General features: G+C 37.1%; 1 protein-coding gene across 4 annotated transcripts; it reads right to left on the bottom strand.

Annotated features, from left to right (window-relative positions):
• Positions 1-563: 563 nt before the first annotated feature.
• TOR1AIP1 (torsin 1A interacting protein 1) lies at positions 564-26,368 on the bottom strand. Of its 4 annotated transcripts, none has more exons than XM_084865157.1 (11): positions 25,607-26,368; positions 23,646-23,723; positions 21,738-21,797; positions 20,832-20,876; positions 17,595-17,636; positions 16,253-16,339; positions 15,126-15,179; positions 12,254-12,295; positions 11,363-11,431; positions 6,524-6,580; positions 564-3,128 (listed from the first exon to the last, which is right to left on the bottom strand). In XM_084865157.1, the coding sequence occupies exons 1-11, from the start codon at positions 26,097-26,099 to the stop codon at positions 2,338-2,340; spliced, it is 1,818 nt and encodes a 605-aa protein (XP_084721283.1). In that variant the 5' UTR covers positions 26,100-26,368; the 3' UTR covers positions 564-2,337. The 4 variants fall into 4 exon arrangements, with proteins under 4 accessions (XP_084721283.1, XP_084721282.1, XP_084721284.1 ...); XM_084865156.1 differs by having other exon boundaries at positions 15,117-15,179; positions 25,607-26,367; XM_084865158.1 differs by having other exon boundaries at positions 15,117-15,179; positions 25,622-26,366.

The raw sequence follows: 26,368 nt of genomic DNA, 5'->3' as shown, positions 1-26,368 counted from the left end.
GACGACATTAAAATTTCCCTTGCAAAAGGATTATAACAACATAAACAGAAAATAAATGTTTTAGGCAGCAATGATCTGAAATACAGATGTTCTTGAGCATACCTTCCCAAATGGGCAAAACTTGGAACTTTGGGGAGCAAAAAATATTACTCTTCATCTGTATAAAGCCCAAAACTGTATACGGTCCCTAAACAGATGCCCAGAATCAGAGTATGTATTAAAATTTCTTGGGGATAGACAATTAGAAAAAAATACATCTAGAAAGGCTCTTTAGTGAGGAGAGAATGAAAAATTTGAGAAACACTGCTACCGATTCTTCTGTCAAATCAGGAATACCTATATTGATTTCACTCTAGTGATAATTCAAAATCCCAAAATAAAACAGAAAATCATGGAGATTCTACTTCTAACCTATGTACTCCTGACTGGATCTAATTCTGTGGCCTTTGTTTCTCCCAGCAGAAGTCACTCACATTGTTCAAGTGTAAAGAAAACCCTAGGATTAGTAATAAAAAAATTTTAAAAAGTTGATGAATCATTAAGTTTACAACACATACAAAGAGTACAAACCAAGAAAAGTAAATTTATTTAAATTACTAAAATAGCTTTTAAAGTCATTTATAGATCAGCTGCTATAATTATTTTTCCAGAAAGGTAAGCAAAACTAATTACTTTAAAATTATTTTGGTCAGTGAAACATTTAATAAAAACAATTTGTTTCTCCATATAATATATAGGTATAAAATAAGCCTCTTCAAAAACTCTTCTTGTTTTAGAATCCTCTATAAATCAGACCATCTGATTTCTGACAGGAACAAATGACAATATGAGGTATAAATTTATGAATACTGGTAGTCTTAGGGAGAAGAAATTAGACCATACTCTGCTACCAGTCATGGGATCATCAAAAGGGTTGTTAATAATTAAAAAACAAACAAACAAACAAAAACCCCACAAGATGGCTCTAGAATTTTAAGATTCTAAGACAGGGGTCCTCAAACTTTTTAAAGTGGGGGCCAGATCACGGTCCCTCAGAGAGCTGGAGGGCCGGACTATATGAACTACTAATTCCTACTGTAACACCTCGGCTGCGCTCACTGCCCAAAAAACCTGGCGGGCAGGATCAGAGTCCTCTGTGGGCCGCATGTGGCCCGCGGGCCGTAGTTTGAAGACCCCTGTTCTAAGAAAACCAAAGCAATCAATAGATGAGAAAGTTGTTACATATGCAAAAATTATAACCGAAATACTATAGTACAATAATGTACAAATAGTACATTTTAACATTCTTCACACATGGTCATGTTTACTTTCTTTGTGGCTTGAGGCACTCAAGTTTATCATGTACACAGTAAATCTTTATATAAGAGTAACTAAAGGAGACTGTAACAAGTGGACATGTAGAAAATCAAATCCTTCAATAGCCCACAAAAGCTGGTTAACCAATGGTCTACCAAATCCTAAAATTATATTCCTTTTGTTTTTCCCTCCCTCCCCCAGAAACTACATTTCTTAATTCAAAACGAAGCTTAAGGATATATCCAAAATAAACCGCTCTGGATTTACCTGCCCTTAAAAGTCATATGAGTAAGTATACTTAATCTTGTGATATCATGCTTCACAATCATTGGGTGGACCAAAAATTTCTTAAAAGTTAAAAAAGGATTTGTGAAAAATAAATCCCAACAGAACGCAGTGAGAATGGAGTTTATGTAACTATGTTTGACTAAGTCTCTGTAGCTTATTTTAACATTTTACCTTTAAGAGTTATTTTTCCCCTCCTTTCCTTCCCCAATCCACAAATTCTGTTCCCTTGCCTCCTTCTTTCCACCCTCCCAAATCAAAGAAAAAAATAACCCAAAACCCAAACACACACTCAGATGACCTTTCGTTATTTTTGTTCCTATAAGCAGAAGGTAAGGAACTCACACCCAAATGATGGAAAAGAAAAACAAAGCGGGAAAACCCACAGTTGCATTTAGGGAGCTGCCTTACTAAAAACAAACTGTAAAAAGTCTACGTTAAAAATCGGAAAGCTGCGCAGGAAGGATTTTCTAGTCCTTCCCACTGTCATTCCAGAGTAATAATGTTTCAGCTGCATCTAAAACGATCCTCTGTGGAATTGCATCTAACTTACAGTTCTCTGATGCCAGTAACACAAATCTAATGGAAACAGGGAAATGTTTCTCTCAAACGACAGGTAACAGGTTGGAGAAATGATTTAGAACTTTTACTTCCTTTAGAAAGACAACAGTTCTTTCACAAAGATGCAATTTATCTCTGGTTACAAAGTCCAAAAAATTCTCAGAACTTGGGACATGATTTCTCTTCTGTCATCGCTTATAAGCAGATTCCCCTTTTCAGGGCATTTTCAGGCTGGACAGGCAGGACCAAGTGGGAAATGCGGCTCCAGAGGCCACTCAATTTGTCTGGGTCCATATGTTTGTAGGAAGTGGGTGTGTTAGAGTTGGTGAACTTGACTTTGAGGAAATCCCTCACTTTTTCTTCAATTTCCTTTAGGCCTAGACTGGTTCCAAGTGTCTCCTCCTCCAACAAGACGGTCAGGACTAAGGCTACATCTTTGAAGGCCGCGTTTTCATGGTCACAATACTTATAGAAGATCAGAGTGGAGCCTGCGGGCAGGGACTCGAAGCGGTGCACCACGGCTGCGGTCTGGCCGTTTTGGAATCCATTGCTCAGTTCTTGGTCCACCTCTAGCTTCACAGCATCACTGTCCTCGGTAGCCCTGCCCGTCCCATCGATCCGGATGGCGCGGACGCTGCGGGAGGACGAATAGGCGTCGGCGATTCGCTCGCTCAGGCACTTGAGAGCTTCTTCGGCGTCACGGGCGGCGGTCAGCAGCAGGATAGCAGGCTGGGGACGAGGCTCGGAGCTGTTGAGATGTTTTTCCAGGAATGTTAGGCTCCTTTTCCACAGCTTCTCATCCTGTCCTTGGTACTTCGTCATAAGTTGTTTCATCTGGTTCTGGAACTCTTGCACAGCAGTGCTTTCTTCTACCTGAGGAAAACGAGTGTACCACCAAATCCCAAGGACAAGAATAACGAGCACAAGAAGTATCCACCGCCAGTCCCACTTGACAAAAGATGCATTTTTGGGTTGTCCAGTCATGTCTGCTCAGGAGAAAAAAAAACGACAGATACAAATATAAATTTCTTCATGTCAAGGGCAAGTGACTCGTAAAACCAATATTAATCTTTTAAAAAATGTGTTTATTGAATTTTTAGAAAGGATGGGAAAGATAGAAACATTGATAAGCGATATATCAACATCAATCAGCTGTCTCATGCACGACCCCTACTGGGGACTGAGCCTGCAATCCAAGCATGTGTCCTGACCAGAAATCAAACTGCAACCTCCTGGTTTACAGGTTGATGCTCAACCACTGAGCCATACTGGCCAGGAAAACCAATACTACCCCTTATAAACGGACAAAAGAGGAAGAATTTAAAGAAGGGAGCTGATAATCTACTTTTTTAATAATTTATTACACATTTTTAGAAAATCTCACACCCATGGGTTTTAAGGTATGTGTGTAAGCATCCTTATATCTCTTCATTACCAAACGATAAAAACTCAAGAGGAAGAAATAAAATTTAAATGTATCAAATGGCATAAGCAAATTAGAAATAATCCTATATAATAAAAGCCCAGCCAATGAACAGCAGAATGACCGCTTGACCAGTCGCTATGATGAGCACTGACCACCTGGGGCCAGACACTCAATGCTGGAGCTGCACCGTGGTGGTCAGTGCACTCCCATAGGAGGAGCAGCTGCTCGGAGGGCAGGTCCACAGCTGCTCAGCTGACTGGGATGATTGGCGCTCCCACAGTGGATTGATCCCCACAGGCCATAACCCCCACCAGTGCTCAAATCTCATGCACCGGGCCCTCTAGTATAATTTATAAAACAAAACTATTACTACTGTGAATACTGGGGAAGTAAGCAATATTAAAAGATATGTTATAAAGCATTTTTAAATTTGAAACCCAGAATTCAGATGGCTAATTATTCAAGATAGAATTTTTAAAGTTTTTTAAGTGTGTAAAAAGATAGAGAAAAGGATGCACTCTAAGTGAACACCTTGCATATATTGTAGCTAGCTGTCCCTTTAGTTGCACTGATGCAAGTTAACACTGGTAAAATTTAGTGTGCAAATCCCTAATTATTATTGGCTATCATGGTATCAAGTTACTTATCTATTGCTTTTCAGTTTATAAAGCACTCTCTCTTACATGACACAATTGTTTAATATAATGGCAATGAAAATACTTCTACACCTTCTAATTCTTGACTGATGCTTTAGGCTAATAATCCACTATGGACCTTTTAGAGCAATAGTTGTCATAGATCTCATAACACTAAGACATTATTAACTTTTCCCACCTCATTGACACTTGCATTGATGGTATAAAAAACAAATGATGCCTCAGAATGAATCACAGGGCAGTGGCACCAAACTGTATGATTATAGTTTTTGTATACTTCATGGCCATGCATTCAGTTTTACTTAAGAATATCCTTCATAAAGAATATCTTACTATAACTTGAGGTTAATAAGAAATAATTTGAGCACAAATTTTAATATTCTAGGTGAAAAAATTGGAAACACTTATATAAAGCACTTCTTTTTATCAAAACTGAATTTACTGCCCTAGCCGGATTAGCTCGGTGGATGGAGGGTCAGCCTGCTGACTCAAGGGTCCCAGGTTCGATTTTGGCCAAGGGCACATGCTTAGGTTGCAGGTTCAATCCCCAGTGGGGGTCGTGCAGGAGGCAGCCCATCAATGATTTTCTCTCATCATTGATGTTTCTGTCTCTCTCTCTCCTTCTCCCTTTCTCTCTGAAATCAATAAAAATTTTTATTTTTTGCTGAGACCGGTTTGGCTCAATGGATAGAGCGTCGGCTTGGGGACTGAAGGGACCCGGGTTCGATTCCGGTCAAGGGCATGTACCTTGGTTGCGGGCATATCCCCAGTATGGGGTGTGCAAGAGGCAGCTGATCGATGACTCTCTCTCATCGATGTTTCTAGCTTTCTATCTCTCTCCCTTCCTCTCTGTACAAAATCAATAAAATATATTTAAAATAAAATTTTATTTTTTAAAATAACTGAATTTACTGAGGTAACATTGGCTAATAAAAGTATATAGGTTCAGTTACATAAAGCACTCGGATACATAGCCCGATACAATGGTTGTCTCAGGAAAAGAACTTGTGCAACTGAGTTGTGAGCTGCCCTGGTGCTTCTTTAATTGAAAGAACAAGTGAGAAACTATGATTACTCAGATTTGCATATCTGATAGGCTTTTTCTTGAAAATGAACAAAGTGAGCCCAACTGACAGTATTTGCTGCCAATTATAAAATTCAAGGTTTCAAGTGAAAATTAGGATTGTGGGAATATTGTATCTACTACTATCAGTTTGAAAGCTCCCAATTCTAAAAGACTTTTTTGTTGGTGGTGATATTAACAAATGTACTCTTTTGATATTGTATTACAAATGTCTCAACATTTGGAAACTGCATAACTTCATGAATCATATTTTCCAAATGACCAGCGCAGGATAGTCTATTCAAAGTACAACAAAGACCAATAGATTTTATAGAATACAAAAAGTTTGTTAACGTGGCCTCAAATATTCGAACAGAAGTTAGAAACTACCACTTCTTGAGTTTTAGAGAGTATCGAAATTAAAGTATCCACAATTATCTGAAACTATTAAAGTTCTACGTATCTGTATAAAGCTGGATTTTCTGCGGATACTTCAATCAAAACAATACATTGCAACAGACTGAAGGCAGAAGTAATAGATAGGTAGGTTCCATTTTGTTAAGCCAGACATTAAAGAAATTGGAAAAAATATAAAGCAAGTTACCGCTCTTCTTATTAAATTACTCAAAAATAAAATAGTAAGTCAGAAAAAAAATTTCAACTTTATCTTCTAGTTAAATATGGTTATGTATAACTCATATTTTTTTAAAATAAGAGTTTTTTGGGGGGTACTTATTAATTTCACCAAACTCAGTTTGGTACCGAGACCAAAAAGTCTAAGAATCGGTTATTTTTTTAGTACTTATTCAGGGTAATACACAGGCTTAGAAAACTAAACTTGCCCCCAATACTACAGAGAAGATAAGAGATCCAATCTAATTCAAATACAAGCCTGTGGGCTCTGAAACCCACGACAATCCTGTTGTGTTATGCTATGTGAGGTCTTTTTTTTATTTTATTCAGAAAGGTCCACTTGGTTAATAGTATTAGTAGCTTTAGTTTACTAACTTTTACTTTGGTTGTATGGACAATAAAGTGAAGGGGGAAAGCAGTTGTTTCCTATCGTTTACCATTAAAGAATTTCACTGCTAGAAAAATATGAACTTTTCCCTCTGAAGTGCTTAAAATACAATTCTTCAAATAGCATTAAGTTATTTTGCTGTCACACACAATTAAAGAGAATTATGGATAACCAATTTTAAAGACTCACTTAATAAAAACTGAAAACAGACTTACGTTGGCTGAAGGTTGATGAAGACTGGTTTCCAAACTCTGATTTCTGGAAGCTGTTATCTAATGATAGGAGTAATAAAGACCATCAATTTATGTTTCATAACTTACGTATTTCCAACAGAGAAAGAACATAAAAATTCCACCAAGAGAAAAAAAAGGTGGAGATCAGCCAGAAACAGAAGCAAAAAGCAGAAGTGCCCATTAGAATGACAGCTCCTTGAGACAGGGACCTATTTCCATCACAACTATTGACGGCATGCCTAGTACAAAGCATATTCTTAATACATTCGCTCTGTGAGAGAGCCTTTGAGTATCTGATCCAAATTATTTAATGGGAGCCGTGAAACTTCTGGGATAAAGATAGGAAGTTCAAATAAGAACTGAAATATATTGAAATATTTGTCTGGTACTGATGCTGTAAAGAGGAAAATAAAGAATAAAATACAGATTATGAACACTGGGCTATCTGGGTAAGGTGTTTTATTTTATTTATTTTATATATTTTTATTGATTTCAGAGAGGAAGGGAAAGGAAGAGATAGAAACATCAATGATGAGATAGAGTCACTGATTGGCTGCCTCCTGCAACCCCCCTACTGGGGACAGAGCCCTCAACCTGGGCATGTGCCCTTGACTGGAATTGAATCCGGGACCCTTGGTCCACAGGTTGACGCTCTATCCACTGAGCCAAACCAGCCAGGACTGGTTAAGGCATTTTAATGTAAAGCTCCATCTTAACACTATTTTCTACCTCAAATTGATTCAAAGATTCCTCTGGTGCTTCTGACCACTTCAAGTACCAGTAATTTTAGAGGGGCTTGGTGAAGAAGGTGAAAGGATTAAGAAGTGCAAATTGGGCCAAAACCGGTTTGGCTCAATGGATAGAGCGTCGGCTTGGGGACTGAAAGGTCCCGGGTTCGATTCCGGTCAAGGGCATGTACCCTGGTTGCGGGCATATCCCCAGTAGGGGCTGTGCAAGAGGCAGCTGATCGATGACTCTCTAATCGATGTTTCTAACTCTCTATCTCTCTCCCTTCCTCTCTGTACAAAATCAATAAAATATATTTAAAAAAAAAAAAAAAAGAAGTGCAAATTGGCAGTGACAAATAGCAATGGGGATTTAAAGTACAAACAGTATAGGACAGTGGTCGGTAAACTCATTAGTCAACAGAGCCAAATATCAACAGTACAACGATTGAAATTTCTTCTGAGAGCCAAATTTTTTAAACTTAAAATATATAGGTAGGTACATTGTTATTAACTTAATTAGGGTACTCCTGAGCTGGTCTTTGCTAAAAACTCAAGGGGCCAAAGAGCCGCATGTGGCTTGTGAGCCTCAGTTTGCTGACCACTGGATAGAGTCAATAATATTGTAATAACAATATATGGTGCCAGGTAGGTACTAGACTTATGAGGGATCCTTCATAAGTTATATAAACAACTGACCACTATGCTGTACACCTGAAAGTAGAATAATATCAAATGTCAACTGTAATGAAAATTTTAAATGTTTTAAATAAAATAAAAAATTTACACTAAACAAACTTTTCACCATTTTTGTTAATAGACAAGTAAATCTGTTTTATGTTTGTGGTTAAACAATAGGTTTCAAAAATAATATTCTCACAACTTCATCAAATCTCTACTTCTATTCTTACTTCAGAAAACAAATTAAAAACTACCCCAACTCTTTTTTTCCCCCCTTCATCTTTCTTGGCTTGGCCACAGATTTTAACTTCTAAGAGAGAGGTTACAGAAGGACAGGGGCTCAGAAGGTGGAGAAGGTAAGTTACTCATTCATATGATCTACGTTTACCAATAATTAACATTTATCAATTGTCTGGAGTCACAACTATTATGTGTGTGTGTGTATATATATATATATATATATACACACACACACACACACACACACACACACATATACATATACATATACATATATACACATACATACACACACACACACACATATATTTTATATATATAAATAATTAAATTATCTTTCTGGTGTTTATCACCAGCTTTCATTTGAGAAACACTAAACTAAACTGGGGAAATAAAATTAGCTCTGCCAAGATCCAGAAATAACCTTATTTTTGGTTACGGTATTTCTCAAATAAAGCAAAATGACATCAACCTTAACTATAAAGACACATTGTTTTACAAATTCATACTTCAGCCCAAGACACTATGTCTTTTAGAAGCTGCTAAATTAGTTTACCAAATATACAAATGCATAAAAATATTCAACAGATTATGTTAGCTTGAATACCTCACTCCATGGCTGCAAAGATCCAATGAGAAAATAGTATATAAAAATGTTGTGAAGTGCTATACTACGATGCTACTAAGGACAAACAGCTAAATAATAGTTATAACATGTAATATTTATATAACTCATAAAAAATAAACTAAGAAAACAAAATGAACACCAACAAAATCTAGAAAATAATCTTATTTACAATGGTACCAGAAAGAATAAAATAGAACTAAACTAAGGAAGTGAAAGACTTGTATACTGAAAACTATAAAACACTGAAAATGAATTTAAAGCAGACATAAGTAAATGGAAAGACATCCATGTTCATAAATTGAAGAATTAAAAATCCTTAAAATGTCCATACCGCCTAAAGTAATCTACAGATTCAGTTCAAGCCCTATAAAAATTCCAATGGCATTTTTTACAGAAATAAAAAACAATTTTAAAATTCATATGGTACCACAAAAACTCCAAATAGCCAAAGCAAGCTTGAATAAAAACAATAAAGCTGGAGGTGTCACATTTTCTGATTTCAAAATGTATAACAAAGCTAAGACAATCAAAACAGCATGGTTCTGGCATAAAAGGAGATATATAGACCAATGGAAGAGAACAGAGTATAGAAATAAATCCACGCAAATATGGCCAACTGCTCTTAGACAAATGTGACGGAGCTCTGTCTCCTCAATAAATGATGTCTGGGAAAAATGGATATCCACATGCAAAACAATGAAACTAGACCCTTATCATATACTGTGCACAAAAATCAACTTTAAAATGGACTAAAAACTTAAACCAAAGAACTAAAACCATAAAGCTCCCAGAAGAAACACAAAGGAAGAGCTTCCTGATACTGGCCTTGGCAACGACTTCATGGATATGGTCACAAAAGCAGAAACAAAACATGAGATTACATCAAACTAGAAGGCATAATGAACTATTATAATTTGAGACAAAGTAGGAATGCAAATAGGTAAAATATAAAAAATTAGCTAGCAATTTAGCAACTAAAAGGTGTATTTCTACATTCCAATTATATCCTCAATGCAATTATTTTCCTTTCTACACTGCATTTGTAGTGTCTTATTGAAGGAAGTAAAAATTATGCAAACTTTTTTTTTTAAATATATTTTATTGATTTTGTACAGAGGAAGAGAGAGGGATAGAGAGTTAGAAACATCGATGAGAGAGAGTCATCGATCAGCTGCCTCTTGCACACCTCCTACTGGGGATGTGCCCACAACCAAGGTACATGCCCTTGACCGGAATCGAACCCGGGAGACCTTTCAGTCCCCAAGCCGACGCTCTATCCATTGAGCCAAACCGGTTTTGGCAAACTTTTTTTTTTTTTTTAAGGAACATGTCCACCTTATTACATAAAGTCTCCTAATTTTGTTTTATTTATTTTTAAACCTTTACTGTTGAAAGTATTACAGATGTCCCCTCGTTTCTCCCATCGACCCCTTCTAGTCCACCCCCACCTCCTGGCCTTTTTCATATACATTTTTGATAATACTGTGCACTATACTTCACTTATCTGGAAGTAATCTGATATTAATTACCCAGAATATAGAATGTCCCCCAAAATGCATACACACACTTCAAATAATTATAAAGGCAGTGTTTATTAAAATACATCTCATTTTCAAAACTGAGCTACCAGCTGTTAAAGTGTGTAGACATTTTTGGAAACACCCTGTATAGTTAAGAACTAAGAAATAACATATAAAATCTCTGACCTTTCATAGAATATATGCTCAAACTCAGTTTTATTTCCAAGAGTATCTCTCAGATCTTCAAAATAAGTTTTAACTTTTTTAAACTAGTTATAAACAAATCCTAAGAATCTTAATAATTAATAACCTTTCCTAACTCTAGTAGGAAGGACGAGCAAACTGAGAGGAAATGATCTTCTAATAGCAGGTACACATAGCAATAAGAAATGACAGCCAGCATTAAGGCAAAGGCAAAAAGCTAACCCAGAGAGCATCCTTCTAGGGGCTAGAAGGGATGCTAACTCATTCATGAATTGCTTAATAAAGCCAATTATATCTTGGGGGGGGGGGGGGGAAGCTAACCCAGTTTTGATAGCTGAAGAACTCACTTATATGTGAGGTAAAAACTTCACTGCTGGGAAAAAATGAATTGTGAACCATTACTATTTTGCTGATGGGAAACAAAGCCACAGAGCTCAGCTTGTCCAATTATAGTTTGTCACTTCATGAGCAAGAGATACATGATGGGGATTTTTACGCTATCTAGATAATAATAAGGGGTGATGACCTTGCGACCTACTGTGACTAGGTGAGTAAAGAAGGGAGCGAGGTTAAGGGTCACATAAGGCATGGACTTTTATTTTATATGGTCAAGGTTTAACATAAACACATTGCTACAGAAATTATGATGGACACTGAATTCAAAATGTGATTGCTTCATCACATCTATTCATGGTATGTCCTTATTAATGACATCACAAACACCCTAAGTGCTTATCTGAAAAATTACATATTTTTGTATGTTAAATAATCAAGAAAAACAGCAAGTAAAATTATTTCAATAACAGGTAGAGGCTTAACTTACTTGGCATCGTCTTCCTTATTCTTGTGGTTTGGTCAACACGTTGCAGAAGGTTTCTTTGATATCCCGGGCCTGTAGCAAATATATATATATATATATATCAAAATATGATTTCATATGCTTTGAAAATGTATCCCATACTCCAGTGTTAGACAATGTCCAAGGACCACATCGGTGAGGATGAACCACTTCCCAGCAAAACAGGTAGCAAATAAATATACCGGGATGGGCAAAACTGGGTTAATAATAATAATAACAGTAGATAATACAATAACTAACTAAATAATAATACAAAAATAAACTCACAAAATCACAGCTGCAAACCTATTTCTGCCCATCCCTGCGTAATCACCTGAGAAACAAAACTCTGTACAAGTGCTTTGCTCTGGTCTGTGAAAATGACTGAGCTCAATGACATTTCAACTTGATTTTGATGTTAAGAAGGAAAAGTTAACTCTTGCAAATAAATTACTTTCAGAAAAACTGTCCCAAACACATTTCCACATCACAGAGTAACTACCACATAGAGCACCAATGTGTGGTGAATTAAAAGGCAAAAAGGATAAAATGACTTAAAAAGTCCTACATAGGTAGTACTTTTTGTTGGCAGAGTAATGACAGGTTAGAATTGGTTGACTAATCAAGAATCACCGACCGCCGAAAGTGGTTTGGCTCAGTGGTAGAGCGTCGGTCTGTAGACTGAAGGGTCCCAGGTTCGATTCCGGTCAGGGGCATGTACATTGGTTGAGGGCACATCCCCGGTGGGGGGTGTGCAAGAGGCAGCTGGTCAATGTTTCTTTCTCATTGACGTTTCTAGCTCGCTCTCTCTCTCCCTTCCTCTCTATAAAAAATCAATAAAATATATTTTAAAAAAAAGAATCACCGACCACTTACTTGGCACTGAATGTTGCTTATCAAAAGCTGTGAAGTCTTGACCTGAAACAGAAACAGAGATAAAGTCATAGAATACTTGAAAATAAGAACAATAAAATATTGCATAAGTATTTTGCTTGTTTATTATAAATACATAAATCAAAGAAACAAAAGCAAAAACCTTTCTTTCATCAGTCTCAAACATATACAATACATAACTGTTTTCCCTCATCTAAACTTCAAAATGTTCAGGAATTAGATAATTAGTAGTAAGCTTTAGGATCAATACCATTAAAATAATGATGAACTGTCTTCAATGTTTACCAGTTGTCAGTATAATTTTACTTAATTCTTATAATTTGTGTGGTGAATACTATTATTATTCCTATGTTACAAATAAGGAAACTTAAATTAATAATTTGCCCCATTATATATCTCAAAGTAGTAGGGCTGAGATATAGACCCTGGCAATCCACATAATGTTATGCATTATATAAGCAAATTTGTGGACACGGTAGAGTAGTAATGAAATAAAGGATGCTGCGGCATGTTTTGCGCTGATACTTAAGAACACCTATAAAAATCACACATGGAACTTGAAAATGTTACAATTCTAACAAGAAAATTTCCAAATCTGCCCTGAAGAAATGAGTTACTTCCACCCATTGATACAAGTATCAATGTAAATTTATTTTCGACTTTTTTTTCCTGAAAACAAGTGCGATATATGCTAGCTGTAAAAGAAATGCACCTTTTTAGAAAGGTATAGCTTAAAAATTAATAAATATCTAGTAGTGCCTACTATGTACAAAATTTATTTTCGACTTTTTTTTCCTGAAAACAAGTGCGATATATGCTAGCTGTAAAAGAAATGCACCTTTTTAGAAAGGTATAACTTAAAAATTAATAAATATCTAGTAGTGCCTACTATGTACAAAATATTACATGTAGAAATGTCATAGTGTATGAGACAGATGTTCTTCCAGATTTGTCTTTAGTCTATACTAACAAAATACAGTACTTTTAAAAAAAGTAGACACATGATTTTTAATATTTCTTTTCATTGATTCTAAAAAGTACTTTTTATAGCAACACCTCAGATTTAGGGTTGCATCTTATAACCAATGGTATGTTATAGTTTAACTGGATGGCTTTTCTTTCTTGGTGATGCATAAAATCGACGGTATCTTAGATTCAAGAAAATATATCTTGTTACCTATATTCATTAGAATAAAGCATTAATTAGGTAATTAATCATACCTAAACAGTATTCTAATGCATGAGTGTAGCATGATTTATATAGAAAGATACATGTAAGAGCTTCCAAAATCAAAGATTTTGAGTAACAAAGGACAAATATATAAGATGATACAGAGTCTCTTTTCCACAATGGTTTATTTTTGTTTCAGCAGCTTATTCATTTTGTTACCTCTGTTTTTAAACCACAAACCTAGAACCCACTGAAAACTAAAAAATACAGATAAAGTGGAATTACATGTCAATGCCTCTTTTGAAGATCAATGAAAGATAAATAAAGTTGAACAGAATGTAAGTAGAACCACAGAGCTGAAGGAAGAAATAGATGTAAAAAAGAACTCCAAAATTTAGATGATGCTTGTGAGGGCATCATGCTTGCAGATGACAACTGCTAATGAGGCCTTATCAAACTGATGCTTTCATTAGCCATTCTCAAGAAGAAACACAAGAAAAATTTGCAAGGAGATACTGACACCTTAGAATCCAAAGTGGAATCAACTCAATGGGTGTTGGCAGATTCGAAAGTTGTTATATGCAAAATTTGGGCAACATAAACCTTGAAGGTGATGCAAGTTAAATATTTTATAATATTTTAATAAACGAATATTGTTCAAATGATAATTTGTCTTCAAATGATATAGAAAGTAAAAATTTTAAAAATTTTCATTTATTTTATGGAAACTTGCCTATTTTCATGTCTTCCATATTAATTAATATGTTTTTACTGACTTCATAGAGAGGAAGGAGGAGGGAGAGAGAGAAACATGATGAGAATCATTGACCGGCTGCTTCCTGCACACCCTCTGCTGGGGATGGAGCCCAAAACCTGGGCATGTACCCTGATCAGGAATCCTGGTGCACAGGATGATGCCCAACCAACTGAAGCACACCAGCCAGGGCAGTATACAGGATATTTTTAAAAATCTATGAATAACTCAAATTCTGGGGCTTGATTTGAAACTGTGAGAAAAACCCCAATATCATTTCCATTTAACTTAAGAAATACATATTCATTGTTGATAATCTGCAAAATAATGAAAAAAGTGAAAGAAAAATGTCACTAATGATTCCGCCACTCTAAACAAATCACTGTTAGCTTTCAGCATATTATTTTCCAATCTTTTCTTGAGTTATATTTTCTCAACACTTTATTATGAAAATTTTCAAAGTTGTAAGCAAGGCTGTAAAACTTTTATATGCCCACCACCTAACTTACCATTAACTTTTTACTACATCTCATTTATCACTAATTTATTCATCATTCCAAGTCTTTGCAACAGTTAAAATTATATTGCATATAAAACTTTATATCCTTATTAAATTATGTCTATATCAGTGGGCTCAAACTACTACATTAGTTAAATAAAACTTTTCAACAAATTTACATTGTAACCAAAAATACTCAACAAATCACTGAAAGCAGTTCTGCGTTTTTAAATTCTAATTCAAGGTTGAATACAGAGATGGCTCACTCAAAAAGCAAATTCAAGATGCACGATGAGGGTTTTAAAGCATTCACCAAACCCCCTTTCCAACATTTTACATAAAACTTGCAAAAGAAGATCTTTAAAAACAAAAGCAGCATTGACCACACCCACAGGTAGACTTGTAAGAGTGTAAAACGTACTTTCCTTACTTTGTGATGACCGCCAAAATGATTCTAGATGTTGACTTGGTCTGCTGGTTTGATCTAAAAAATAATGAAGAAATATAGTACAATCAGATTGCTATTTTGGCAACAGAAGCATTTAACACACTCAGGTATGGTGACTAAATATCTATATATATAAAAGCCTAAGCTACTGGCCAACCGGTAGCTATGACACACACTAACCACCAGGGGGCAGGTGCTCAATGCAGGAGTTGCTGAGCTGTGGTTCTCAGGTGACTTGCACCTGGAACCAGAGAGGAGGGAGCCCGATTCTGGGGTGCGTCACTTGAGAACCGCCCTCTCACAATCTGGGACTCCTCGGGGGATGTTGAAGAGCAAGTTTCGCCCCATCCCTGCAGGCCAGGACGAGGGACCCCACTGGTGCATGAATCTGTGCACTGAGCCTCTAGTATACATATATACATATATATCTTTTTAATCCTTACCCGAGGATATTTTTCCATTGATTTTTAAAAATTGATTTCAGAGAGGAAAGGAGTGGGAGAGAGAGAAAAACAACTTTATATATATATATATATATATATATATGCATACACACACACACACACACACATACATATATATATTTTTCTATTGATTTTAGAGAGGAAGGGAGAAGGAAAGATAGAAACATCAATGATGAGAGAGAATCATTGATTGGCTGCCTCCAGTGGGGATCAAGCCCACTACCCAGGCATAGCCCCTGACCAGAATCGAACCTGGGACCTTTCAGTCTGCAGGCCGATGCTCTATCCACTGAGCCAAACCAGGTAGGGCTTACAGTATTTCTTAAAAAAGCAAATTCACAGCCGAAACATGTTTGGCTAAGTAGATAGAGCATCGGCCTGTGGACTGAAGGGTCCCGGGTTCGATTCCGGTCAAGGGCATGTACCTTGGTTGCGGGCACATCCCCAGTGGGGGGTGTGCAAGAGGCAGTTGATCGCTGATTCTCTCTCATCGATGTTTCTAACTCTCTGTTCCTCTCTCTTCCTCTCTGTGAAAAATCAATAAAAAATATATTAAAAAAAAAAAAAGGCAAATTCACTGAATACCTTTCTATTTTAACTAAAAATACAGCTCCTAAGTGTCATATGTGTATAAAGCAATCTTACCTCCAGAGTCAAGAGACTTCTTGGATCTGTCCTTATAAGAATTAACAGCACTGTCAGAGCTGTCCTGATCATCTTCTTCAGTGTCACCTAAAAAGAAAGAAAGGATACACTAGTATAGTCTCTATTCAAATGCTCTAATGATCAGGATTAAGAAACAAAAACAAGCATTCAAGTTAAATCTTATTAAAGTTAAATCTTTTTTTACAGAGAGAAACATTAATGGGAGAGAAACATCAATCAACTGCCTCTTGCACACCTCCCACTGGGGATGTGTCCGCCACCAATGTACATGCCCTTGACCGGAATCGAACCCGGGACCCTTCAGTCCACAGGCCGATGCTCTATCCACTGAGCCAAACCGGTTTCGGCGTAAAGTGAAATCTTCTTGATGATCAGAATCAAAATTGTTCTTTATTAGGTTTACTTATTCTGAGTCACGATGTTTTAAATAAGCTAAAATTGAGCTCATTTATTTTATATTCTCGGAGGCATATCATTGTATTCTAACAAATACTGAGAGTAATATTTACTAAGATTATATTCCAAAGCTTGAAAAAAATTTTTTTAAAAAATGGAGCATTAAATAGTGGAAAATTTTTACCTTATTAACTTTAACTTATTAGTGTGAAAACTCAGACAAGATTAGTACATATACAGATGCATGTCTGTATGTTTGGGAAGGTTATATACATGTCCACACACAAACATTTCAGTATGGAGGTGACTAATTTCAGAGTAGGGTGGGCTTTAAAATGGACTAAATGGTACTACACTATTCAAACATAGACTGGTTATGAGAATTTGAAAAACTGTTTTAATAACATAATCAAATGCCAGAATGTCAGAAAACTGAAAATACTAGCTTTGCTTAAAATTATTATTATTATTATTTTTTAATATATTTTATTGATTTTGTACAGAGAGGAAGGAAGAGAGATAGAGAGTTAGAAACATAGATGAGAGAGAGTCATCGATCAGCTGCCTCTTGTACACCCCCTACTGGGGATATGCCTGCAACCAAGGTACATGCCTTTGACTGGAATCAAACCCTGGACCCTTCAGTCCCCAAGCCGACGTTCTATCCATTGAGCCAAACCGGTCTCGGCTGCTTAAAATTATTAACTCAGACAAAATTTGCTAAAATGTACAAAGGCTATCAACACTCATTCTATACTATTTTACCTGCCTATTTGACAGGTAAGAATGATTTTTTTTTTTCCCCTGAAGAAAAAGACACTATTTTCTGCTTTCACTCTTAAGTATCTATCAAAATTCTGATAATGGTAACAAAAAAAAAAAAAAAGATTAAGAATACACTGTATGACATTTGGAAAGAAAATACCTTCTTCGGAGAAATTGACCTTCTGTGGGACACTGGTGGCTTCTAGAAGAGAAAAGCATACATGTATAAAACATCAAAGGCTAAAGCTTAGGAATAAAAACATCTAAATTAAGAAAAGGGACCATAAAGACAAACTGAACTATTTTTTGTTTGTTTGTTTGTTTGTTAAATCCAAGAAGAGTTTATTATTTCCCTCTAATCCGTTTCAGGAATAAGTCTGATACAAACTAAAATCAGAAAGTTTATTATTCCCTTACCCACAGGTCTATTTGTACTCTAAAATGTATTTCCAGTTTACTAAGTTTTTATATGAATGGGTGTTGGAGTCTGTCAAATGCTTTCCTTGCATCTACTGACATGATCATGTAATTTTTCTTTAGTTTATTGATGTACTAGATTACATTAATTAATTTTTAATAATTTTTATGTACATTTTTTTGGTTCTAGCATATGGGCCAGTCACTGACATTTAGGAGGAGGTTAAAAATAAATGTCTATTTTAATGAATGAATAGATTTCAGGGTCACAGAATAAAAGCTTTTAAGACTTGCTAATATTTTTCATACTTTAATAAAAAAACATTACTTGGCAACTTAAAAAAAGTCACCTGAAATCAATGCTTAAATAATCAGATTTCATACAAGGTTTTAAACATTCCACTTGTCTTTATCTTTTCAACCTAAGCTGCAAAATATTTATAGATATATATTTAAATACCATCTGATAATGAATCAGCAGCATCTATGATTACATAAGTTTTAATGTCATTTCCTTCTTTTGTTATTCAGCTTCCTGTATTTTAAACATCTTGGCTGCTACATGCATAAGTTTAAAACATTAAATAAATATACCCAACTGGTGTGGCTCAGTGGTTGAACATCGACCCATGAACTAAGAGATCACTGGTTTGATTCCCGTTCAGGGCACATGCTCGGGTTTCAGGTTAGATCCCTACCAGGAGGCATGCGGGAGGCAGCTGATGAATATTTCTCTTTCATAGATATTTCTATCTCTCTCTCTCCCTTCCTCTCTCTGTAATATTAAAAAAAAAAATTAAATAGATATATATGGTATTATTCTTCCTTATGCTCATACAGAAGTTCTGATAAATTAAAATCCTTTTTAGAGCAATAATACCCTTAATTTTAAAAAGTTATCTGTGGCACTGACAAATATATAGACACATGGCAATAATTCAATGTGCCAACAATCTCAACCATTTACAAAAAGGTACTTTCAAAAATCTTAGGTCTTTGTTGCAAGCTAGATCACTTACAACCATCTCCTCTGATGGAGACTACTAATTATAACACTTTGTTCACGTTTTTTTGTATGATCACAGTTTTTTGTTTGTTGTTATTTTTTAAAAATATATTTTTATTGAATTCAGAGAGGGAGAGGGAGAAACATCAATGATGAGAAAGAATTGGCTGCCTCCTGCACCCCACTATACTGGGGATCGAGCCCACAACCCAGGCATGTGCCTCTGATTGAATGGAACCTCCGTGATGCTTTATCCACTGAGCCAAATCGGCCAGGCTGTTTGTTTTTTACTGCAGTTTTTAAAGAAAATACAAGGATCCTGGTAATTTCTACTACTGTATAAATGTTCCTATTCCTAGAGATCTGTGGAATGTGTTGGTGTGAGGAGGGAAGAGTACTCAAGTAAATATAAACTTTGCTAACCTTGTTTTTTGTCTGGGGGCAAAGACAGGAAGATTTCATAAAGGAGATTACAACCTAGCTTGGAGTGTTACAATAAATCCATGTCCAGACAAGGATGTACCCCTTTGAATTTACTCTTAGAACAAACAAGTGACAATTTGAGTAATTTGCTGTCTCTATTCCTGCCATTGGTATAAATGAGGGGTCAGCCAACTTATTCCATTTAGGGCCAAATGACAAATATTTTAGGTTTTGTGAACCATGTAAGTTCTCTGCAGTTCACACATATATGAATACACATATTCTCATAGATATGTATGTCAAATATAGATATTTCACAAAATATAAATATTTTTAAAGCTCACAAGCTGTACAAAAAACAGGACTGCAGGTCAGATTTTACTCAGAGGCTATAGTTTTCTGACCCCGGTATATATACCTTTAAAAATAGTACCTGTAAAATTATTTGGTGCCATCCATGCTTTTTAGAACAGTCAGAGTGGAGCAGGAAGAAGAGATTAAGGTATAGCTTGAGGATATTACTAGTATTAAAGTTCCATGAATACCATTTGATACACTCCATTCTCTCTATTAATCTCAGAAATTTCCTTCAAACCGGAAAGCACTTGATTTAAAGTTAATTTTTATTATAAAATACTTATAAAAGTAATTTTTGTTCAAGCATAGAAAGTAAAAGTGCAGGATTATCTTAGCTCAAAGTTCTTTCTAATTAAGAGTCTGACTTAATCACCCAAATAAATTCAATACAAGAAAAAAATCCTAATTTTAAAAGAAAAAAAGATAAAAAACAACAACAAACCTGACATAAAAACATTTTTTTTAATTTTTTTACTTTTTTTTAGTTTTAAAATAGAGCACTTGAGAAACTCTGGTGTTTGGCTAAAAGCCCACAATTGCTGTACACTGTAAGGATCATGTTCAGTACCCAGACACTAAAAATCCTAAAGTCTCTAAAGAAATTAACCTCAGCTTAAGTGAAAGACAAATTTTTTAAAAGCTGCAACTATTTATGAAGAAAAATTAAGCCTCTTTCCTTTTGACTCATCTCCAAATTTAGAAAAGGGTTGTAACTTAAAACTAAGTCTAACCACAATCAATGCAGATTCACATAAAGCCACAGATCTTGGTATCTCATGTCCTATATGAATAAAACACTGAAAAGAATTAAAACTAGGTCAACAAACATGGCAAAGGACACTAAACTTACTAGAAAAAAATTTCAAATTCGCTTTCTAAATCAAGAAAAAAACCTTAATTGTTAAGTTGTTATCTCCTTTCTCTCAATAGTGTGACTTTAGCAAAGGCTAATTAAAATGAAAATGTATTTGTTCCTTCACAAATTTTAACAATAGTATAACAAAATACATAATTTCAAATGGAACCACCACCAAGGCTGCTAAGAAAGATCTTGGTCATAGGGACAGTGCCCCACACACTGAGATAATGAACAAAGTAATATTCTCAAGCCAGTGACCAAAAGTGTGTACTCCTGAATTCTACTGATAATCAGAATCCTCAAAAAGAACCCAGAAAAATTAGAAATTAACAAACCTAATTCACTCTTTTCAGTACTTCCATTTGTTTTGTATGATGAATCTGCAAGAAAGAGAGATAGTGAGAAAAAGATTAGAGCTTAAAAGGAAATGCATCATATGGTTCTTTACCACAGGTTCATCATCAAAACCATAACAGATCTTTATCATTGTAGTACTTGATAGTCATAAAAAAAAATCAACCTAATTTTTTCTTATAGAATATGACTGAAGAATAGAAAATTAATGTGAAGATAAATAAGCTTCCTTTTCAGTTCCCATAATAAAGTATCTTTTTGGGCCAAAAAACTGAAAATGAAGCAGAAGTAGACTTCACTAGTTTTCTTTCAGAGCCATGAAATCAATTTAAGGTAACACTCTTTTAAGGTATTAGTCAAAAAGGAAGGTACTGGAGGCAGGGAAATTTTATAGCCCTGAGCCACAAAGCCTCAGTCTTGAATTTTTTATTAGCCTCATACTGCAAAGAATAAAAAGTCCCTGACCCTAGTGTGAAGTCAGAGCGCTAACAAAAAGAATCATAGCAACATGTAAAAAACACCTCCTAAAAAGGCTGAAGAAGCAAGCCCTTGATATAGTTATATGAAAATGTCACAATATATGTTAAATGAAATAAACATTATAGAGGTGCAAAAATATTTATTGGACTAAAGGGAGGAAAGATCATTTATACATGAATTTCCTTGTATCTCCATAAAATATCTCTGGAAGAATACCCAGGAAACTGACAACACTGGCTGCCTCTGATGAGTTGGGTGGGTAAAGGAGAGAGGGAGCAGGATGACTTTTCATTGTGTATTTAAAGTAACTTTTGAATTTTGAATCATATGAATACATGTGCTACCCTACTTGAAAACAAAATTGCATTTTTAAAAAACGTTAAGCCTACAGACAAATAATTTCTTACCAGGTAGTGGACTTCTTAGAGGGGGTCTACACAGGTCAAGTAGAGAATCTTCACCCATCACTAATATGGGAGAAAAAAACACTTAAGAATACGTAAAATATCCAACACATGAGATTTATTATACAGTCATCTATTAATTCAACAGAGGTGTTTCTGCACTTCCCATTATGTTAAGTATAAGAGTATACTAGTGAACTAGAGACAAGTTTCCTGCCATAAAAAATTTATGGACTTGATGGGAAAATTGATAATTTTTTTTCAGCAGACCGTACCTGGATAAAAGGAAAGGAATACCAAATAAAATACTCCTAAATTTCCCAGATAGAAACCACAATTTGATGCTATACATCTCAAGTTAATATAATTCTGAATGTCAACTGTAATTGAAAAAATTTTTTCAATGAAAAAAAAAAAAATCTGTATGAGCATAGAGAAGAAAAACAAACAAAAAAACACCTCTTTCCTGTATGCTCCATAGGGTGGTGTGTGTGTGTGTGTGTGTGTGTGTGTGTGTATGTGTATGTAAGATACTTGAAGGAGACAAAGTACCAGGAAGAGGTATCAGATGATCAGTAACACAGTTATTTTTTCCTAGGTTGTTTTAGAACGTGGCCTCTTGGGTTAAGTCTTTATTCTTAAGGGCATCTTTGGATAAATTTCTCTCAGACCACATCAGTGGCCCTATATGCAATTACAGAATATATAATATTCAAAATATCAAGTTAAACTGAAACTCTATAATTCTCTAAGGAAGAGAAAGGGCCTATCCTTAAACTTTTTCTAAAAGCAATCTTCCAACAAGATTGGAAGTGACTCCTATTTAAAAATTCCTCTGCTAGACAGACTCCTTTACAAGCATTTAATAATAACCTAAACTTTTTCTCCTTTCATTCAGAAGCATGAGACGGGAGCATGCCGAGTGCTGGATGTGGAAAGATTTCTAAAAGCAACTTTCAGAGTAAGAGAACCCTGAGTATCCCCAATCTCCCAAAGATGAACATAACCTAATTTCTAGTTATATAGTCCTAGAGGCCTGGTGCACAAAGTTTGTGCACGGGGGTGAGAGGGGGGAGCTCGTCAGCCTTCACCCTCTCCAATCTGGGACCCCTTGAGGGATGTCCGACAGCCCATTTAGGCCTGGGTTAAAAAAATCCAGGGATGATCAGTTTCAACAGTTATAATTATCTGTCGTGGGATTGTCCTAATATCAAAAAGAGCAAACTGAAAATAAGTGGAATTAAAACAAAATATACTAAACACTAATAAATTTAGTTAATTCTTTCCCCTGCTTTTCAAAATAATTGTTTTAAGAACTTAAGTAGATTATCGGATGTAGCCTACTTCCATGTGACATTGACTCTAAGATGCAAATATTTTTAGACTTTAACATTTCTGAATTGGGATGCATTACACAATCTATGGCATATTACAGTTTAATAGCATTTCTTCCTTTTAAGTGGTACATAAAACAATGACAGTGTATCTTACAGATGACTATCTTAGACTTCATGAAATGTAGTATCAAATGGACAAGATTTTGCTATACAAACCACTTAACCCATTTTAAATGAAATGTGGGTAAGGCAGTTTACCCATTTATACTACTGGGTAGCTAATTATTACATGGTCAAGTGACAGTGATACTTGGGGGAAATAAAAGGGCTTTGCGACTGAATAAGACACACAGTTATGTGACTGAATTAATATATATGAAGCAGCTGGTACTCAATAAGTACTAAAGTAAGCTCCTTGTCTTTTCTTGACACATTGCTTAATTCAATAAACAACTATTAAGATTCACTGAAACTGAATGAAGTATGACTTGGGACCCCTGATGAACCGGGTTATAATCTGTATATTAAAAAAAAAGTTGCCAGGTAAAGGGAAAAACCAAAATAGTTCTCTCACCTGAAATCTCCTGTGTTCTCCTGACAGTTTTCTTTGAGACTGTCTGGCTTACATCAGTTTGCGGAGATAGCTCTTCCTCTAAAGAATAGATATGACAATTGTCAAAATTCAGAATACATGATCTGGGTAGAGATTATATATTCATGTTAATAGCAATATATGATCAGAAATGCAAGTAATGTGGAATTAAGTTTACCAAAACTTATAAATATAACTAGACATAACTACAATTAAAAAAAAATAAAACTCCTCCCCACCGATGCTTTACCACAAAAACATATTACTTTTAAAATCTTAAAAGATGGGCTAGAGCAGCAATTTTCAACATGTGTGCTGCAAGAATTTTTAAAGCACACAATACCGGACGACTTGACCTCTTTTCCCTTGGATTTTCAAATTTAAAAAATGACAGCCATCTGGTGTAAATGAATCAAAATTATACCTTTCTTGTTCTTATCGGCAAAAAAATATATACATTTTGGTGAGCACAGAATTTTAATAATTAGTTTATGTGCGCCATGAGATGAAAAAGGTTGAAAATCGCTGGGCTAGTATCAAATAATGTGGAAGAAAGCAGAAAAGTAAAAAAAATGTTTAGATCCTTAGAGATGTACTTAAATAGTGGCATATCCTTTATGTGTTAAAAAATATTAACTTACACAGCTTCATTAGACTCTGAAGAAGAGTCCATACAATTTAACAGGTCTTGTTAAATAAAAATATGTGCAAAGCATTCTTCCAGACATTGAAGGAGATTAATAAGCGCTATCAAATATATATGATAGGATCTTTGCCTTCAGGAACACACGGGGTGGAGTAAAAGTGGGTTTGCAGAGGTGAGTATGAGAAACAGAGTTCATTCTTGTATTATTATTTATTAAGTACTGTATTACTTCACATAGGAACAACTGCCTCGAGTGACTACACCCTATAGTAATGTACATTTCTTTAACATAAAGTTTCCAAAATGAACACATCTTCAAATGTGTCAGCACTTCATGTGTCATCCGGTAAACGGGCAGCCTATTACTCTAAACTGAGAATCCACGCCCTCTCCGTATCAATGGTCTAACTACTGTATGTCATCCCATTGTGATTCAGACCCCCTGGCTCTTACCTCACAGGTGCCTTACATGGGCTAACATGAAACATCACTGGGGACTCTGCTAGATGGGGGCCTGGAGGCGAGGTGGGGAGGGGGTGGATTAAGGGTGTTGATTCACCTGTGACTCGAGTAAAAAAAACTACACACTAACTTTGTCAGCATCCTTTTGGCCCGTTTGTCGGGCTGCTCCTTAATCACTGAGATGACAATGAGGGGGCCCCCAGAGTGGCGAATGTGGGGCACAGACATCAGCTCAAGTCTGTCAGACACACTGGGGGCTTCAAGTTCAAGATAACTGGCTCACCCCATGTCGCTGTCCGGATTTGGGTGGGGTCGCAAATCACTTCCCCGACTACTATGCTACTACCCCGCACAAGGCCCTCCCTCTCTCCTCTCGTGGGCAGGGCAAAGAACAGACTGGAAGGTGGATGAGAACCGTAATTCGTAGCTGGGGACTTTGGGCCTCTGAGAATGAAAGGAGGAACTAGAAGCTGCTTTTTAGCAGAAACGGCCGCAGGCTAGCGGAAACCGAAATGAAACTGAGCCTGGAGCGATCCGATGTCCCGCCGGCCGCCTAACTCGCCGTCCCCCGGGAAGGCAATCCTGACACCCCTAAACCGATGCCCGGGGGTGCAGAGCTCCCCGGCTCCGCTCGCTGCTCCCACTAAGCCTTTCCAGTCCTCCCGCCGGTGCCTCTGGGCCCCCTGCGGTCAGGGTGGACGGACGAGAGGACCGGAGGAGCCGCCGGCGCAGGGGCTGGAGGAGCCCGTGCGGCGATGAATGAGGTCGGCGGGGACAGCCCGTCCGCCCTCCCTCCCGCCCGCCCCACTCGCTCCCCGACACGCGGGACTGTTACCTCCGTCCGCCTCACCTTCAGAGGAGTGAGAGTCCCGAAACCGTCTCCGGGCCATAGCCGGCTGCAGGGGAGGCTGCGGTGAGCTCTCCGGCTGGAGGCGCGCAGAGCTTCGCGTCTTCATCTCGCCGGCGTCCGGGAGCCGCGGCTGCCTCCGCCGCTGGGACCGTAGGTTGTAGGCGCTCTCCCTCACTTCCTCTTTGGTAGAGTGGGGCCGGAACTCTCTCATCTGGACTCGCTTTCCCATCGGAGACCTATCGTTGGCCACCGGGGGCTCCAAGTCGCCGTACACTTCCGGCGGCTCTTCCGAAAACCTCACTTCCCGCCGGGCGTGGCGCGTCGGCGACGGCGACGGCGTTGCGTGCGCCGGTGCGTCACTGCGGCCGCCCAGTTCCGGGGCGAGCCGGCGCCTCCCCTCCCGCAGGGGGGCCCTGGGTGTCACGTGCAGCCCCCATCCTTCAACCACCGACTCCGCCCGCCGCCCGTCGCCCGCCATCGTTGTTGTCGTAGCTTGGCGCCTGCCGCCTAGATGATCTGGGGGCCCTGAATTCACCTGCCGCTGGTGTGACGATGGCTTTTCGGGGTTCCGGGCGGTGGTCGCGGTGGTCAAGGAGGCAGTTGAGAGTCGCCGGGGCTGCCGCCTGCGTGGTCGCTGCTGCGCCGCAAACGCGCGTCTGGGCCCATGGTGTGTCCGAGGGCGAGGGCCGAGGGAGAGGCAGTGCCCTCCCTGCTGGGTCAGCTGCTGAGGTCACCCCCGCCTCTTGG

Source organism: Pipistrellus hanaki (assembly GCF_964339955.1).
Source record: "Pipistrellus hanaki genome assembly, chromosome: 18".
Lineage (NCBI taxonomy): Eukaryota > Metazoa > Chordata > Mammalia > Chiroptera > Vespertilionidae > Pipistrellus > Pipistrellus hanaki.
This window is presented reverse-complemented; position numbering and strand designations above follow the sequence as displayed.